Source organism: Mustela erminea, chromosome 1 (assembly GCF_009829155.1).
Source record: "Mustela erminea isolate mMusErm1 chromosome 1, mMusErm1.Pri, whole genome shotgun sequence".
Classification (NCBI taxonomy): Eukaryota; Metazoa; Chordata; class Mammalia; order Carnivora; family Mustelidae; genus Mustela; species Mustela erminea.
In genome coordinates this window covers 164,741,576-164,758,222 of record NC_045614.1, presented here as the reverse complement: position 1 = coordinate 164,758,222, position 16,647 = coordinate 164,741,576, and the positions used below count along the sequence as shown (strand labels likewise).

The window sequence follows — 16,647 nt, the reverse complement described above, 5'->3', positions numbered from 1 at the left end:
ATCTATGTTTTGTTTTATTTATTTATTTATTCTTAAGATTTTATTTATTTATTTGACAGACAGAGACCACAAGTAATCAGAGGCGGGGGTGGGGAGCAGGGGGCAAGCAGGCTCCCCACCAAGCAAAGAACCCAATACGGGGCTCGATCCCAGGACCCTGGGATCTTGACCTGAGCCAAAGGCAGAGGTTTTAACCCACTGAGCCACCCAGGTGCCCCTTATTTATTTATTTTGAGAGAGAGTGAGTGGGGGCAGAGGGAGAGGGAGAATCCCAAGCAGGCTTCACAGTCAGCACAGAACTTGTGGCAGGACTCAAGCTCACAACCCTGAGATCGTGACCTGAGCTGAAATGGAGAGTCAGATGCTTAACCAACTGAGCCACCCAGGTGTCCCCACATTCTCCATATTCTTGATCACATTCCTACGCACAATCTACTTTATCATTGCTCCAATGGTAGTCAGTTTTCTTTGGAGTCCCTTTAATTTCCACATGTCAAGGACTCCTTTTATATAGAACTTAATCGGGTCTCTTCTGTCTTTAAATACCTCCCCTTCGCTTTGATTCTGTTTTTCTCTCTTCTTTCATTGCCTACTTTCTTCCATAAGTATTACTCTACGCCCACTGGCTTCATGGTCTCTGTTAACATTTCAAAGACTGTTCTGGCGGTGATTGAAAGTGTTGTTACTTCTAAGGTCAGGAGGAGGAAGCCCAGAGCTGGGGAGTTACAGGGTGAGGCGAAGGAATGGGACCATCATTACATAGTGGAAGGACAAACAGAACAAAGCAAACCCCTTCAGATTCTTCTTTCTGCATCATTATATTATGGCTTTCATGCTTTTCTTCTATGATTCTAGACCATAAGTCTAGCCATAAGATATTTATAAATCACCTTAAATACTGCTGAAAAGACAGCAGTTTGGGAACATGGGCTTAGATAAGAAAGCCTCTCATTTGGAGACCTAATAAAATAGGGTTGGATTCCATTAAGAAAGTGAAAAGATGGGACACCTGGGTGACTCAGTCAATGAGGCATTGACCTTCAACTCAAGTCGTGATCTCAGGGTCCTGGGATTGAGCCCCACATGTCAGGCTCCCTGTCCTGCTTCTCCCTCCCCCTCTCCTCTTGACCCTGGCTCCTGCTCACTCTCTAGCATGCATTCTACCTCTCTCTCTTTCAAATAAATTAAATCTTTAAAAAAAAAAAAAGTGAAAAGACACAGAGAAAATCTTTGCAAATCATATATCTGATAAGGGACTTGTATCCAGAATATATAAATAACTTTTAAAATATAACAAATAAACCAATAAGCCAATTAAAAAATGCATAAAGGGTTTGATTAGACATTTCTCTGAAGATACACAAATGGTCAGTAAGCATGTGAAAAGATGCATGATATCATTCATTAGGGAAATACAAATAAAAATCACATTAAAAAGCACTTTAGGGGGCGCCTGGGTGGCTCAGTGGATTAAGCCGCTGCCTTCGGCTCAGGTCATGATCTCAGGATCCTGGGATCGAGTCCCGCATCGGGCTCTCTGCTCGGCAGGGAGCCTGCTTCCCTCTATCTCCCTCTCTGCCTGCCTCTCCGCCTGCTTATGATCTCTCTCTGTCAAATAAATAAATAAAATCTTTAAAAGAAAAAATAAATAAAAAAAAAATAAAATAAAAAGCACTTTAGGGGCACCTGGGTGGCTCAGCCGGTTAAAGCCTCTGCCTTCGGCTGGGGTCATAATCCCAGGGTCCTGGGATCAAGCTCCACATCAGGCTCTCTGCTCCACAGGAAGCCTGCTTCCTCCTCTCTCTCTCTGCCTGCCTCTCTGCCTACTTGGGATCTCTATATGTCAAATAAATAAACAAAATCTTTTTAAAAAATAAAATAAAATGCCACTGGGTGGCTCAGTCATTAAGCATCTGCCTTCAGCTCAGGTCATGATCCCAGGGTCATGGCATTGAGCTCCACATCAGGCTCCCTGCTCAATAAGAAGCCTGCTTCTCCCTCTCTCTCTCCCCCTGCTTGGGTTCCCTCTCTTGCTGTGTCTTTGCCAAATAAATAAATAAATAAAATTTTAAAAAATATATTAAAAATAAATAAATAAAATGCAACTTTAAACCCATTTGAACGGTTATCATCTAAAAGACAGTGGGGCGCCTGGGTGGCTCAGTGGGTTAAGCCGCTGCCTTCGGCTCAGGTCATGATCTCGGGGTCCTGGGATCGAGTCCCGCATCGGGCTCTCTGCTCAGCAGGGAGCCTGCTTCCCTCTCTCTCTCTCTGCCTGCTTCTCCATCTACTTGTGATTTCTTTCTGTCAAATAAATAAATAAAATCTTTAAAAAAAAAATAAAAGACAGTAAAATGCATTGGTGAGGAGATAGAGAAATTATAGCCCTTTTATACTGTTGGCAGGAATGTAAAGTGATGCAGCCATTTTGGAAGACATTTTGGCAGTTCTTGTAATGCCAGACACAGAAGTTACCGAAAGACCCAACAATTCTACTAGGAACATACCCCAGAGAAGTTAATACACCTACCCAGAAACTTACACATGCGTCTTCATGGAGCATTACTCCTAATAGCCAAAACCTGCAAACAATCCAAATGTCTCCCAACAAATATGGTTTATCCAACACTGTGGCATATTATTCAGCTATACAAAGCAGTAAAGTACTGATACATGCTATAACACGAATGAGCCTGAAAACATTATACTAAGTGAAAGAAGCCTGAAACAAAAGGCCATATGTTGTATGATCCCATTTATCTGAAATGCCAGAATAGGCAAATCTAGAGAGAAATAACCTAGGTCAGAGGGGAGAGAAGGGGTGACTGCTAATGGGTATAAGATTTCTTTTTGGGATCATGAAAATATTCTAAAAATTAATGGCAGTGATGATTGTATAATTCTCTAAATATACTAAAAACTATAAAGGCCACTTTTTGGCAAACAGGCTTGAGCGACAGACTATAGAAAGGGCCCACAGCGACCCCCTGAATGGATACATACCGGCCCATCAGGGGACCTTCCTCATGATATCCAGAGGCCCTAACTGACTCATGGGCTACTTCTCCTCACCTTCCCTCTTTAAAAACAGCCCCTATCCCCTGCCTCTGCAGACAGCCTCGCTTCTGTCTTGCCTGCTGCTCCCTTGCTTTATAGTCAATAAAATCCTACCTTCTTTGCCCTGCCTCAGGTGAATTCTTGCCACCACCCACACCACCTGCTTCCACCTGATTGCTGCCCCACATTTGGGGTTCCCCAGCCAATCAGACAGACACCACATTTAAACACCACAAAAACTATGGAATTGCACACTTTAAAGAGGTGAACTGTATGGTATGTAAATTATAGCTCAATAATGTTGTTTTAAAAAGTTGGCATAAACAATGATGGAAAAGAGACATTGACATCTGCTTTCTCTCTTTTCATAAGAGATGGTCCCAAGGCTAACTTTAGGGCCCATCTCTGTCCTTCTTTAGAACATTCTGAATTTTTCTTGCCTACCTGGGTAAGTTCCTGCTAATAAGGCCCAAGTTCTTCTCTTAATTCCATTAGTTACATAAAATCTACTTAATTGGGGATTTTTTTTTCATGTCCAGATACTGTCAAAGAGGCATAGTAAGACACTGTAAGTGGTAAATCCTAAGTGGCCTCCAGAGCTTTACAACGCAAAGGACAATGCTTTAGATTATAAATTGTCCAAATATGAAGATACGGGTGTGAAAAAGACAAAGCTTCTAGGTAATGATTCTATGTGTTTTCTCTGGCACTGAGATGCAACCAGAGGGGGATCAGAGACGTGAATATGGGCAGGGAATCATCTCTATAATCTACCGGGAACTGTTCATCCGAGTCAGGCCAGAAATACGGCCCAGCTCAGCATCACGGGGCTGGCAGGCAACCTGAGGTCAGTGACTTAGGGGAGGGTCCCGTGGGTGGACTGTCTGCCTGGTGTTACCCTGCTGCCCCAGGTGCCCGGGGGGGACAGGAAGAAGAGGTGGCAGGCCATTCCAGCCTTACTTCACGTGCCCTCCACGACCCCTTTCAGAGCTTGCACTCCACGCTTGCCCTAAACCTCTTTCAAAGGTCGTAAGTGAGCTCCTAATTCTGAAAAGCTGTGGCCTTCTCCAAGACCTTCATCTTTTTCTCTAACATTTGGCATTTCTGACCATCCCCCATCCCTTGGCTTCTCTGGAACTGAGCTATTCTTAGTCAAATTATCCCTCTTTCTTTTCTTTTCTTTTTTTTTAAAGATTTATTTATCTGAGCAAGAGAGAACATGAGCAGGGGGAAGACAAGGGAGAGGGAGAGAGAATCTCAAGCAGACTTGCAGCTGAGTACAGAGCTCTGGGGCTTGATCCCATGACCCTGAGATGGTGACTTGAGCCGGAATGAAGAGTTGGATGCTTAACTGACAGGGCCACCTGCATGGCTCCAGGCACCCCAAATTATCCCTCTTTCTTCATCCAAACACAACTTGCTTCAGAGTCCTTTAGGTCACTATTCACTGCAAGGGACACCTTTAAAAAAAACAACAAAACTTGAAATGGTGGTGGAAGATGCAGAAACTGTAAGTTCTAGAGTCAGTGATCTTTACCACAGATAATTGTGTTACTCTGATTTAGTCAGTGTTGTTTAATCTTTGATAGGAAGTGGAGGGGCTTCTCAAAGATGTGTGACATTTCCAAAAGTGTATCTATCATTGTATCTTCTACACCAGGTTTTTAATTAAGCTATCAGAGAAAGGACATATTTAATCATTTGATTAAATAGAGAATGTAGTTATCCCAGAGAGGAAACAAAGATTCCTGTACCTTTCCATCTGTTGTCTCGACAATTGCTTTGCCATCATTTCCACTCCCTTTAACCTCAGCCTCAACGTACCCGTGCTTGCTATCACGAATCCAGCATTTCTTCTTCTCTACAAAGCAAAAGAGGATTATAACCATAGTACCTGTATAAAATATACATTGGACACTTTCATACTGATGGATATGATCTCCTTTCTGCTAATTTTGCCTGGTGACTTGGAGTCACCAATATAGGAAAGGGCAGCATTAGATAAAATCACGAAAGCTCATTGCAAAGATGACACACTGACTCTGTGGGAACGAGAAACACTGACTCCGTGGGAACGAGGCAAGGAACATCACAGACCATTTTGCTATAAGAAAGGTACTGGCCCACACCTTAGACGCCTCTCTTCCCACCTCCAACCCTTACCTCCCTCTCATAAGCCCAGGTCCTGGGTGGTTGTCCTGGTGCCTCAACCACCCCTCTCCAACAAGCCTCCCCACTCCCCACCCAGCTCCCCTCCAGAATACTTCACTCAGAAATGTCTGGTTACAACTAAGTGAAAATTAGTTTAGTGATCAAGTCTGTCTTTCAAGGTTTCTTTAGAACTTAGTTGTGTTTTTTGTTTGTTTGTTTTTTGTTTTGTTTTGTTTTTTTAGATTTAACTTATTTATTTGACAGAGATCACAAGTAGGCAGAGAGGCAGGCAGAGAGAGGGGGGGAAACAGGCTCCCTGCTGAGCAAAGAACCTGATGTGGGGCTCTATCTCAGGACCTCGAGATCATGACCTGAGCTGAAGGCAGAGGCTTAACCCACTGAGCCACCCAGGCACCCCTAGACCTTAGTTTTAATTTTGGAATAAAAGCCTGCTATGAGAAACCCATGGTAGAATGGGGGCAGGGCAGGGGAGAGAGGAGAGAGAATATGGGTTATTTTTGCCATACAGCATAACTGCTCTGTATTTTCCCCCCCACATAGCATTTTTCTGTCCTCAGCCTCTTCACTTTGTTTGCCCCTAAGCAAAACAGCCCTTCACAACGTGATTAGCCAAGAAACTTTGGGTGAAATATTTTTTAACAGCTGAGACAGCTTCTCTGGGCCTCATTGAGATGATTCTTGGGTTCTCTCCCACCTGAGACAGAGAGCCAGGGAAGATGAATAAAAAACCTACTATTAGGAACACCTGGGTGGCTCAGCTGGTTAAGCGTCAGGCACTTGATTTCTGCTCAGGTCATGACCTTGGAGTCATGAGATCTTAGATCAAGCCCCCTGTCATACTCCCACTGGGTGTGGCGCCTGCTCAAGATTCTCTCTCTCCCTCTATCTCTGCCCCTCCCTGCCCCCTCTCTCCCTCACTTGAAAAGAAAAAAGAAAAGAAACCTATTTTTAAGGGGAAGTGAGTCCTTTTTTAAAAATTTTTTTTATAAACATATAAAATATTTTTATCCCCAGGGGTACAGGTCTGTGAATCGCCAGGTTTACACACTTCACAGCAGGGAAAGCGAGTCTTATCAGAACTTTATGGAAGTTCCAAGTCACAGCTCAGCAAGTAGATAAAGGGCAGAAGAGAGGAGAGAGAAGAGAGGAGAGGGGAGGCAGGGGAGGGGAGGGTGGGGGAAGGGACAGTCTGAACCAATGCCTAGGGAGGAAATGATGAAAGCTTATGCAATGATAGCATGGGTGTGTAATGCCCACTCCATCTCCACCACCACCCCAGCACAAGAATCACGAAAGTTAGGAGCCCTCATTGGTGCTGGACAGGCTGCCCCTACCAGATGTGCCTCCCCAGAGGTGGGCAATAGGACTTGGAGACACTGTGTAGTGAAGTTGGGCAACATTCACCCTTCCTTCCACCATGCTTGTCTCTGCAAAGAATTTTGTTGCACACTACCTTCTTACTGTCCTAGCCTTTGCTGTTCTCTGAATTACAACCAATCCCCTGCCCAAACTGCCAGGAGAGATTTTTGTATTCCTGTCAAACTGATTTTTGCATTTGCTTCTACTTGTCGTTTGCATTTTAAGTACTGGTTTTGCATTATTTTTATTATTTTGATCTCTTTTTATAAAAAAACAGATTTTGCTTTGTGTTATGTCTATGAAAAGAGGCTTGTTTTTGAAAAGTACCTATTTTGCATACATTTTGTGTGTTTAAGGTAAATAAATGCACTGTATTTTAAATCAAATGTTATCACTTGAAAGAAACATGGATATTAGCTGGCAAGATTTCCACTTTTTTTTTTTTAAGAAAAAAACCTGAGAAAAGAGATTAAGAGAGTTATCTATAGTCCCAAAGCTAATTAGTGGCAGTCATTAGAATAATGACTCTAGAAATTCGATCACCCATCTCCTAAATCAGAGCTCTACCATTACAGCATGCTTCTTCTCCCTTATATGCTTGGATTTTTTCCTCCAATTTTTCTCTGAAGAATTAGGTTCATCACATGCCTCATGATTAGCACCTACTTTTATGGCCCCTGGAAGTGGTAGTGGAGAATTTTTAGAAACCCTTACCTATCTCTGAGGCCCAGTCCCTAACAGGGATGTTTTTGAAGCTAAACTAAAGGAACTCATATTTTAATTTGTACATGCCATGCACTCATGAATAATTGCAGAGATGGAAGAGCAAACAGCAATGGGTCTGAGTTGGGCTGCTTGGATTTTAGTCCTGGCTCGGCTAGTGACAAGGTAGAAAACAACGGCTTCAGCTCTTTGGGCCCCCATTTTCCCATCTGTAACCTCAGGAGGTTTGTCTACTATGATTTCATATTTTTAGATGATTAGATATCTTTTCTAATCTAAAGGCAACAACAACAACAACCAAAAGGGCAACACGTGCATATTGGAGAAAAAATGAAAATTAGAGAAATATATAAAGAAAATTTAAAAAAAAATCATCCTTGGGACACCCAGCTAGCTCAGTCAGAAAAGCATGTGACTCTTGATCTCGGGGTTGTAAATTCAAGCCCCACGTTGCATGTAGAGATTACTAAAAAAAGTAAATAAACAAAAGTTTTTTAAAAATCACCCATAATGAACAACACAGAGATAGCCACTATCTAAAGCGTTTCTTTCCATTTTCTTTTTCTATACTTTTGATCAAGATTGGAGTAATACTGCATTCAGTTTGGTAGTTATTGGAAATAGATTGCTTATGTGTCCTAACATAAAAATCATTTAGCTTGGGAATGGGGCTTTGTGTGTATCTCTACTAGCATACTTCCTCCCTGACATTCAGCAATTCTAGTTTTCCTTCCCAGGACACGTAATAATGTTTGGTGTTTAGTTTTCACATTTATTGTTGCAATGGGCCTCCGTGGAGAAAGGTAGGCAGAGCAAGTGTCATCACCCTGTTTGACAGATGAGGACGCCAGGGCTCAGAAAGGGCAGTGATTTGCTCTGATTACATCTATGGAGAGGATCTGGGTCAGGGAATTTGAACCCAAGACGCCTTGCCAAGTATTCTAATTCACATTGCTTCCCTTTGGACTGAGTTCAAAAAAGCAAACTGCATTGTCTACTAGGCTAAGGGGATGAGAAGCTTTTCCTTACTCTTTGTTTTTGCTGTCACTGCCTTTCTATGGGGAAAACCGTTTGGAAAAAAAAAATAATAATAATAATTAAAAATTATTGCTGTATTTTATGTAATTATTTACAGTGCTGTTCCTACTAAATGCATCATCCAATTATCTCTAATGCTTTGGCCTAATTTTTATTTTCTCACTGGTACCGCTATGATCTTGTCCTTCATTATCTGACTACCTGTGATAAGCTTTTGCATGACCAGATCTGACCTCAGGGAGAGTTCTGTTATTGTATTTGATTTGATGGATTATAATTAGCTACTCTAAAATCCAGTCATAGTAATGAAATCCAATGACTGGAAACTGGGAACGGATCCAGGACTAGACTATGATGGAAATATAATGTCCTACATAACCGGCTTGAATTGTTAATTGGTCATATTGAGGTCTCATGTTGACTAATTCTGAGTACTAGAACAACGCTAAGTCAGTATTTATGTTGCACTTTTGAATAATTTGGGGATCAAGATATGTGGGTGGCTTGAGTCTAGATCACACTGTCCATCTAGAGATTTTAATGTAGAACTCAGCCTTCATCTCGAGGGTAAATCCTCATTAACCTTTGTCCTTGCCTTTAACTACCAGGAGAGTATTCTTCAGGGTGAGCAAGTCTCCTAATGCTCTCTTGCTGCATGTTGGCTGTGCGACCTTACTGACCTGGAAGATAGTCAGAGGGCAAAGTTCCATCATTAGAATAGTCTGAAGAATCACCTCCCACCAGTCAGAATGGCTAAAATCAACAAGTCAGGAAATGACAGATGCTGGCGAGGATGCGGAGAAAGGGGAACCCTCCTACACTGTTGGTGGGAATGCAAGCTGGTGCAACCACTCTGGAAAACAGCATGGAGGTTCCTCAAAATGTTGAAAATAGAACTGCCCTATGACCCAGCAATTGCACTACTGGGTATTTACCCTAAAGATACAAACGTAGTGATCCAAAGGGGCACATGCACGCGAATGTTTATAGCAGCAATGTCCACAATAGCCAAACTATGGAAAGAACCTAGATGTCCATCAACAGATGAATGGATCAAGAAGATGTGGTATATATACAGAATGGAATACTATGCAGCCATCAAAAGACATGAAATCTTGCCATTTGCAACAACATGGATGGAACTAGAGCGTATCATGCTTAGCGAAATAAGTCAAGCAGAGAAAGACAACTATCATACGATCTCCCTGATATGAGGAAGTGGTGATGCAACATGGGGGCTTAAGTGGGTAGAAGAAGAATCAATGAAACAAGATGGGATTGGGAGGGAGACAAACCATAAGTGACTCTTAATCTCACAAAACAAACTGAGGGTTGCTGGGGGGAGGGGGTTTGGGAGAAGAGGGTGGGATTATGGACATTGGGGAGGGTATGTGCTTTGGTGAGTGCTGTGAAGTGTGTAAACCTGGTGATTCACAGACCTGTACCCCTGGGGATAAAAATATATGTTTATAAAAAATAAAAAATTAAAAAAAAAAAAAAAAAAGAATAGTCTGAAGAGTGCCACGGATGACTTCTATTTCTCCTGTCTTTACCAAGGCTTTTCCTTTCTTCTTCCTTAGAGTGGACCAACCCCACCTACAGTCAAAGCTCCAGGCCCCTGTCTGTGCTATAGAATTCATCCACACTAAGTGGTTTCGGAGCAAGGCTTTTTCTGGGTCACTCCCAGGGGTATCTATGCTGGCACCATGCTTCCTCCAAGAGAAAACAAGTAAGCAGGGCTTGGCCCGGGTCTGCCCCCAGCTGCCCTCCTCTTTCTTGCAGACTCATCCCCACCAGGCCACGTGATTTCTCAGTTGCTTCTTCTAAGGTTCATACAGGTGAATGCATCCCAACATGTAAGCTAGGTTCCAGGATGGAAGGCTCTTCTCAACCAATCAAAAATCTCAGCCACCACCCAGAGGTGGTAAAATGGAGGGAAGCTACCATCCACCCCAAGTCTTACCATCAAAGGCCCCGGCCTGTAGCATAAGCAGCTCTGCCTGGCTTCTTCTGGGAAAGGCTGTAGCCTCTCCAAGCTCTGACAGATCCATCCTTCTTTGAGTGATCCACCAGAACAGGCTTAGCCCTGAAAGTGAGCCATAAGGATCCACTCTGTAGAAGACAGGTGTAGAAAGGAACCGTTGGATATGGGGACACCATAACGCTATTCACTAGACACACACCCAAAAGGGTTAAATTTTTAGCTGCCTCCACCTGTCTTCTCTCTCAACATGTCTCAAGCATATGACCAAGTTGGACTTGAGACCATCTTACTGTATCTGCTAGGCACAGAAGGCACTAGCATTGCTGATGCTTTCAGGGGCCCACAAAGATAGTTTAATAATAATTTTGTTTAAAATCAGAATAAAGGGGCACTTGGGTGGCTCAGTGTGTTAAGCCTCTGCCTTCGGCTCGGGTCATGGTCTCGGGATCCTGGGATCAAGCCCCACATCAGACTCTGCTCCATGGGGAGCCTGCTTCCCCCATTTTCTCTGCCTGCCTCTCTGCCTACTTGTGATCTCTCTGTCAAATAAATGAATAAAATCTTTAAAAAAAATATCAGAATAAAACATGAGTATGATATTAGTGATATATAATAATGAATCCATCCTGTGTAATGTTAATTAGTCTTGATGCCAACACCATTGTAAAATCTGTGGGTCTTTTTTTAAGATTTTATTTATTTATTTGACAGAGAGAGAGAGAGATTACAAGTAGGCAGAGAGGCAGGTAGAGAGAGAGAAGGGGAAGCAAGCTCCCTGCTGAGCAGAGAGCCCAATGTGGAGCTTGATCCCAGCACCCTGGGATCATGACCGGAGCCGAAGGCAGAGGCTTTAACCCACTGAGCCACCCAGGCGCCCCTAAAATCTGGTTTTTAATACTTTCTGTGAAGGAAGAAGCTAACAAAGACAAGAGAGCCTGGGCCCATGAAAGTCATGCTGCAACCCTGAACCACAGTCCTGACCTTGGCAGGTGGTAGAATGGGCCAGACTGAGAAACATCCAGTTGTGAACTCCAGGTAGCTTGATAGGAGTGGAGGAAGGGCTTGCAGGGATCTAGGAGCATCCAGGTCGAGTGAGCACTGTGGCTGGAGTGTGGTGACAAAAGGGGGGAAGTCTTTCAGACTAATGTTCAGCATGAGAGAGTACAGAAGTGAAAGTGTAAGTATTTATCCCGCAGAGATGGGGGTCTGGGAGTGGACAGGATGTGCAACTACTGGCCAAGGGATGTTCTGGAAGCAGCATGAAGCACGGGTTGGAGGTGGGAAGCAGGCTGTGTGTTGAAGGCAATGAGCAGGTATGGATGGAGGAGTTCATCAATTCAGGCGAAGCAGCTGTGGGTCTTGGAGGGGCCGAAGTCCAGGCAAATCATCAGGTCTAAATTCATGGTGTCTTCTACTCTGCACCAAACACTTGACTTATTTTATCTTTGATCTTCACACTTGACATTTGACAACAAGGAGAAGAAATGCAATCTGGGCTCTCGTGATCCAAAATAAGAGGTTATTCTCTCTAATTGGACAAAAAATCTTGGGCTTTTTCCTCTCCGCTCCAGGTTGCATGGCAAGAATTATGTGCCCCATTTCACAGATGAGAAGGTAGAGAAGGACGTACCAAGGTTGCTCAGCTCTGGTGCTGCTGTTGAGGACTGATTAGCACCATGGTCTACCCTTCTCCAGAAGAAACGAATCGCTTTCTATTTCGCATACAGGTGGCAACAAACAAACCCAATAAAATAATGGATTTCATTGCCCTTAAGTTACTCTCTCTCTTTTTTTTTTAAAGGTATTTTTTTACTTCAGAAACAGAGAGTGAGCCCAAGCAGGGGGAGTGGCAGAGGGAGAAGGTGAAGCAGACTTCCCAGTGAGCAGGGAGCCTGAGGCGGGGCTCCAACCCGGGAGCCCCAGATCAAGACCCAGAGGCTCAATTGACTGAGCCATCCAGGCGCCCCTACATTTCTTTGTGGTGGTTTGGGTGTGTCCAGGGGTAACACCTCTAGGATCTAAGGAGTGTTGTTTACAGCAAAGGCTAACAACTTAGTTCTATCTCTGCCAGAAAATAAGCATGTGACTTGTAAGAAATCACTTAACTCACCCTAGGTTCAATTTCCTCCCCAACACAACACAAGGACTAATCCTAATCTATGGCGACAATTCCTGAAGTAGACAGAAGATAAGTATGCAGGGGAAGCAATGAGCAAAAGCCCAGAAATGGGACCAAGGGTGGTGACACGTCCCAGGAGAAAAAAGCAAAACCGACCTCTCCGCCGGTAAGGGTTCCGGTTCAGGGTATGTAATGATAATAATCAACGTTGGGATGGGCAGAAGGGAGCAAGATAAAGGACAGCTTAGAAAGCCAGGCAGAGAAATTTAGGAATATACTACAGGAAACATCACAGACAGGGTGAGAATGTGAGGGAAGCAGGATTTTAGGAAAATGTCTCTGGCAGCGTATTCAGGGTGGGTTGGAACAGGGAGAAGCCGTAGTCAGGGAGACAAGTTGCGAGTCGGTATTTGTGAGGAAATTGGACTGAATCTTCCCACCCTCACTCCGTGTGGCTTCCTGGTGGCTTGCGCTCAGTAGAAAGAAGAGCTCAGGAAGCATATTTTGGATGTAGACGATCTCCATAAACTGTGTGTGTGTGTGTGTGTGTGTGTGTGTGTGTGCACTTCCTGAAACGATACCTAAAGAACAGGTATCTATCTGGGAGTAGGAACAGGCTGTGGGTGGGTAAAGAGACAGTTACCTTTCCCTTCCTAGCTTTCTGATCTATTTTAATTTGTGGCATGTGTGTGCGTTTTCATAATAACAGAGTTTTTAAAAAAGTAGTTCTTATTATAACATCCAAGGATAAAAAGATCACATCAAGACAGAGCACACAGCTGGGTAAGTCTCTTTTCTAGTCTGGACCGCTTAGCATAGTTAAAGGTCTGCAAGGAACGGAGCGTGTCAGAAGCCGCTCTAGAGAGGAGGACACTTCATGGACCAAGAGTACAGAAGACATGGCAACTGTTGGGAGGCAGGAAAGTGAGTCCAGGAGATGACCCCTCCTCCCCCCAGCAAAGGGAGGTAGAAGCGTCCTTCCCCCTTGGCCTCCTGCATCCGTTAACTCAATGTCCCAGCTGTCCTCTGGGTCCCTTCAGTTTCAAGTTGCTCCTATGGCTTCAGAACTTTGTAGAATAACATACTTATCACAGTCCAGTCATATGAACACCTTAAAATAGAAAATGAAAGAGCCCAAACTCCCACAAGAAGTAAACAAATTAACCTTACTAGCAAAATAAACGGTGTGTTTTAATTATGATAGAGAAACACAGAATTAAAGGTAGCTCTTTCAGAAGGAGAAGTTAATCTACATATGGAGAGGAAATTAAATCTGAGACTCACATTTAGGTGCATTTTTGTCAAAAGATGCTGAGACTTATTGTGATTTTTATCTGCTAGTAAATATCTATAGGAAGCAGGAGAGAGAAGATGGGATGTTGGGGAGAAGGGGAAGAGGTCAGGCACAAGGGTTATCTGCACATTGCTGTGAATTCTTCACACTTGGGCTCCCAGAGTTTGGTTTGTCAATTTGTACTGGAAAGACGGGGCTCTGGGAGTCACATAGCTATGCTCGTAACTATGGTGACCATATTATCTATTACCCCAAACCTATAAGTATATTTTTTATACCAGGACATAGTAATAATTAGTAATAATAAATTACTAGATAGTAATAATAAAATATTAATTTTAATAATTAAACTTGGGCAACAGATATAATCTAAAACTGCCCCAAGCAAATAGGGACATATGGACACCCCCTTATAAGGAAACAGAGGACTTAGAATGACATTTATTAACTGGCAATAACAGTATACCTTTTCAATAACTACCAACCCTGATGATCTGTATCCATTATTCCCAAGGATCTCAGAGAATATTACTATCAGAAAGTTGGACCCAGAGAGAGGCCTTAGATACTCATGTGTGTTGTCATTCAGTTTGCCACACACAACCAAATAATTCCTCCTGTTCTGTTCTGGCATTTATTTTTTTTGGAATCTAAATGCCGTGTAAACCACCATTGTCATATTTGCATTCTATGGTACAAGTTCCTGTGTTCAATGTATCTCAGTTACCCAGTTCACAAGGTAAAGACAAGGAGTGGGGATGCCTTGAATGGAATGGAAAGGTGAGATAAGAGCTTTTCACCTTAGTCTGGAAAGAATCATGTTAGTCAAAATTTAACTTCTATTTGATGCAAAGTAAGTTAATGCCTGCCTGTCATGTGCAAGGCCTGCCTGGGGGACCAACTGGTTGGCTAGGGACTGAAGCATTTCCCAGGACCTGGGACTTTTCAGTGCTCAAACCAGCTTCGAACTAGGATTCTGGAAGAACCCCAGACAAGCTGGGATAAGTTGGTCACCCTACTTTATTAATTTTTTTTAGAGATTTTATTTATTTGACAGACAGAGATCACAAGCAGGCAGAGAGGCAGGCAGAGAGAGAGATGGAGAAGCAGGCCCCTTGCTGAACAGAGAGCCTGATGCGGGGCTTGATCCCAGGACCCTGAGATTATGACCTGAGCCAAAGGCAGAGGCTTAACCCACTGAGCCACCCAGGTGCCCCGGTTTTCTTCTATCTTACTTATGTCTACACTTCAAGCAATTTGTAGAGAAAAGTCTTTGCACCCAAGGGTGGGTGATGCTAGTCCTGCACAGAGGTCAGAATGTAGGAGCCCCGGGGGACTGCGGCAGCCAGGAGAAGAAGGGAGCTTATAGAGCCATGAGTCCCAGCTCACCACTAAAACCCCTGACGGGTTATGTTATTCTGAACATGAGAGACCTTTTCCTCACACGGTTCTTCTAGAGACTCCTTCACTCCCTCCTCGTCCTCTGCTTCGGGGGTTCCCAATGGAAGGGTTAACATCTTGGACCCTTGTTGTCCACCAATGAAGAGCCCTAGGAGTCATCTCCCATTTCTCCTTTTCTCTCATGCACGCATTCAATTGATCACCAAGTTCTGTTGATTCTGTAATGATCAAATCTTATCCCCTTTTAGCAGACAGTTTGGAGTGCCTGCTGAGCCCACACTCTGCTCTGAGAAGTGCCTGCCTTCATCTAACAGGCACGAACCACAAGCTTTCATGTTTCTAAGGTGACACTGGCATCCTGGCCCACTGATTAGACCAAGCGTGAGCACCTGATCCAATCAGGGACAATTAGGGTATCTTTCCTATCTGGAATACAGATATGGGACCAAGGTGACACTCTCCGTCTGTTTTTCGCTTGAATGGAGTGATATGAACCCGGGGATTGAGGTTGGCACTGTGGTGTGGTCACGTGGTGCCATAAGCATGCTAATCAGCAGAAACATCAATAGCAAGGGAATCACAAGAATACAGAGAAGCAGCGATAAGGGAAGGAGGGAAGAGAGATTGCTTGCTTGTGTTCCAAATCGCTTTCCAGTTAGCAGTACCTCTGGAGACCTAGATTCAATTCCTGCCTTTGGTTTTCATAGACTCTTTCAATAACCTGCTAATAAATTCCCATTTCTCCCCTCCCCAACTTTAAATTATCTTGAATTTCTGTTGTTCCCATCAAAATATCTTTAAGACATTACGTCTGATTCTTTGTCTTCATACAGGTTTTTGCCTCCTCTCCTAAGGCAATGTGAACATTGTATATAAATGCAAGGCAGCACAGTGCTGTGCATACTAAGACTTCAATACATGTTAACTACTTTTATTACTATTCAACAACATTTGTGTGGTCTTTAAACGCTGTGCTCGAGATGCAGGAGGACAGCTTTGTTTTCTGAATTGCATAGTGAATTTGAGATGTGCAAAACCATGATAGAGGACATTCGACAGGGAAGTAGAGAGGCCAAATCAAAACGTGGCAGCTTTGGCTGGGTAGATGGAGGTGAGACAACAGTATCATTCATTTAAGCAGTATTCTGTCCTGGAAGATCACACTGACCCCAGTCCTCTCCCTGCTGGCCATGGTGAGTTTATTATTGGCAATCTTCTCTCTTTCAGTCAGGGCTAGACAATACATTTCTGTGGGGAAGGGAACGCAGAGCCTCTCCTTTGAAATCCATACCACCTTGGCATTTTAGTGCCTGAAGTATAACCAGAAACTCTATTAATGCTTATTAATTGCATTATGAAAAGAGTCAAATCATTCTTACGTTAGCAACCCCAACAGCTTCTCAAGTTGGTGTCATCGTAATTGATTAGATTCACTTGAATTCTTCATCAAGTGAGGTTATTATGCATGTTTACTTTTGAGGCTTCCACTGCTGGGAAACC

At 43.4% G+C, this 16,647-nt stretch overlaps 1 protein-coding gene across 1 annotated transcript in view; it reads right to left on the bottom strand.

Annotated features, from left to right (window-relative positions):
- The window catches only part of MYH15 (myosin heavy chain 15), a 156,056-nt gene extending 140,793 nt beyond the window's left edge, over positions 1-15,263 (bottom strand). Inside the window, 3 exon segments of the mRNA XM_032344388.1 lie at positions 4,812-4,918; positions 10,313-10,435; positions 15,191-15,263. Of these exon segments, the coding sequence (XP_032200279.1) occupies positions 4,812-4,918; positions 10,313-10,435; positions 15,191-15,263 (303 nt within the window).
- Between the last annotated feature and the right edge of the window lie 1,384 nt (positions 15,264-16,647).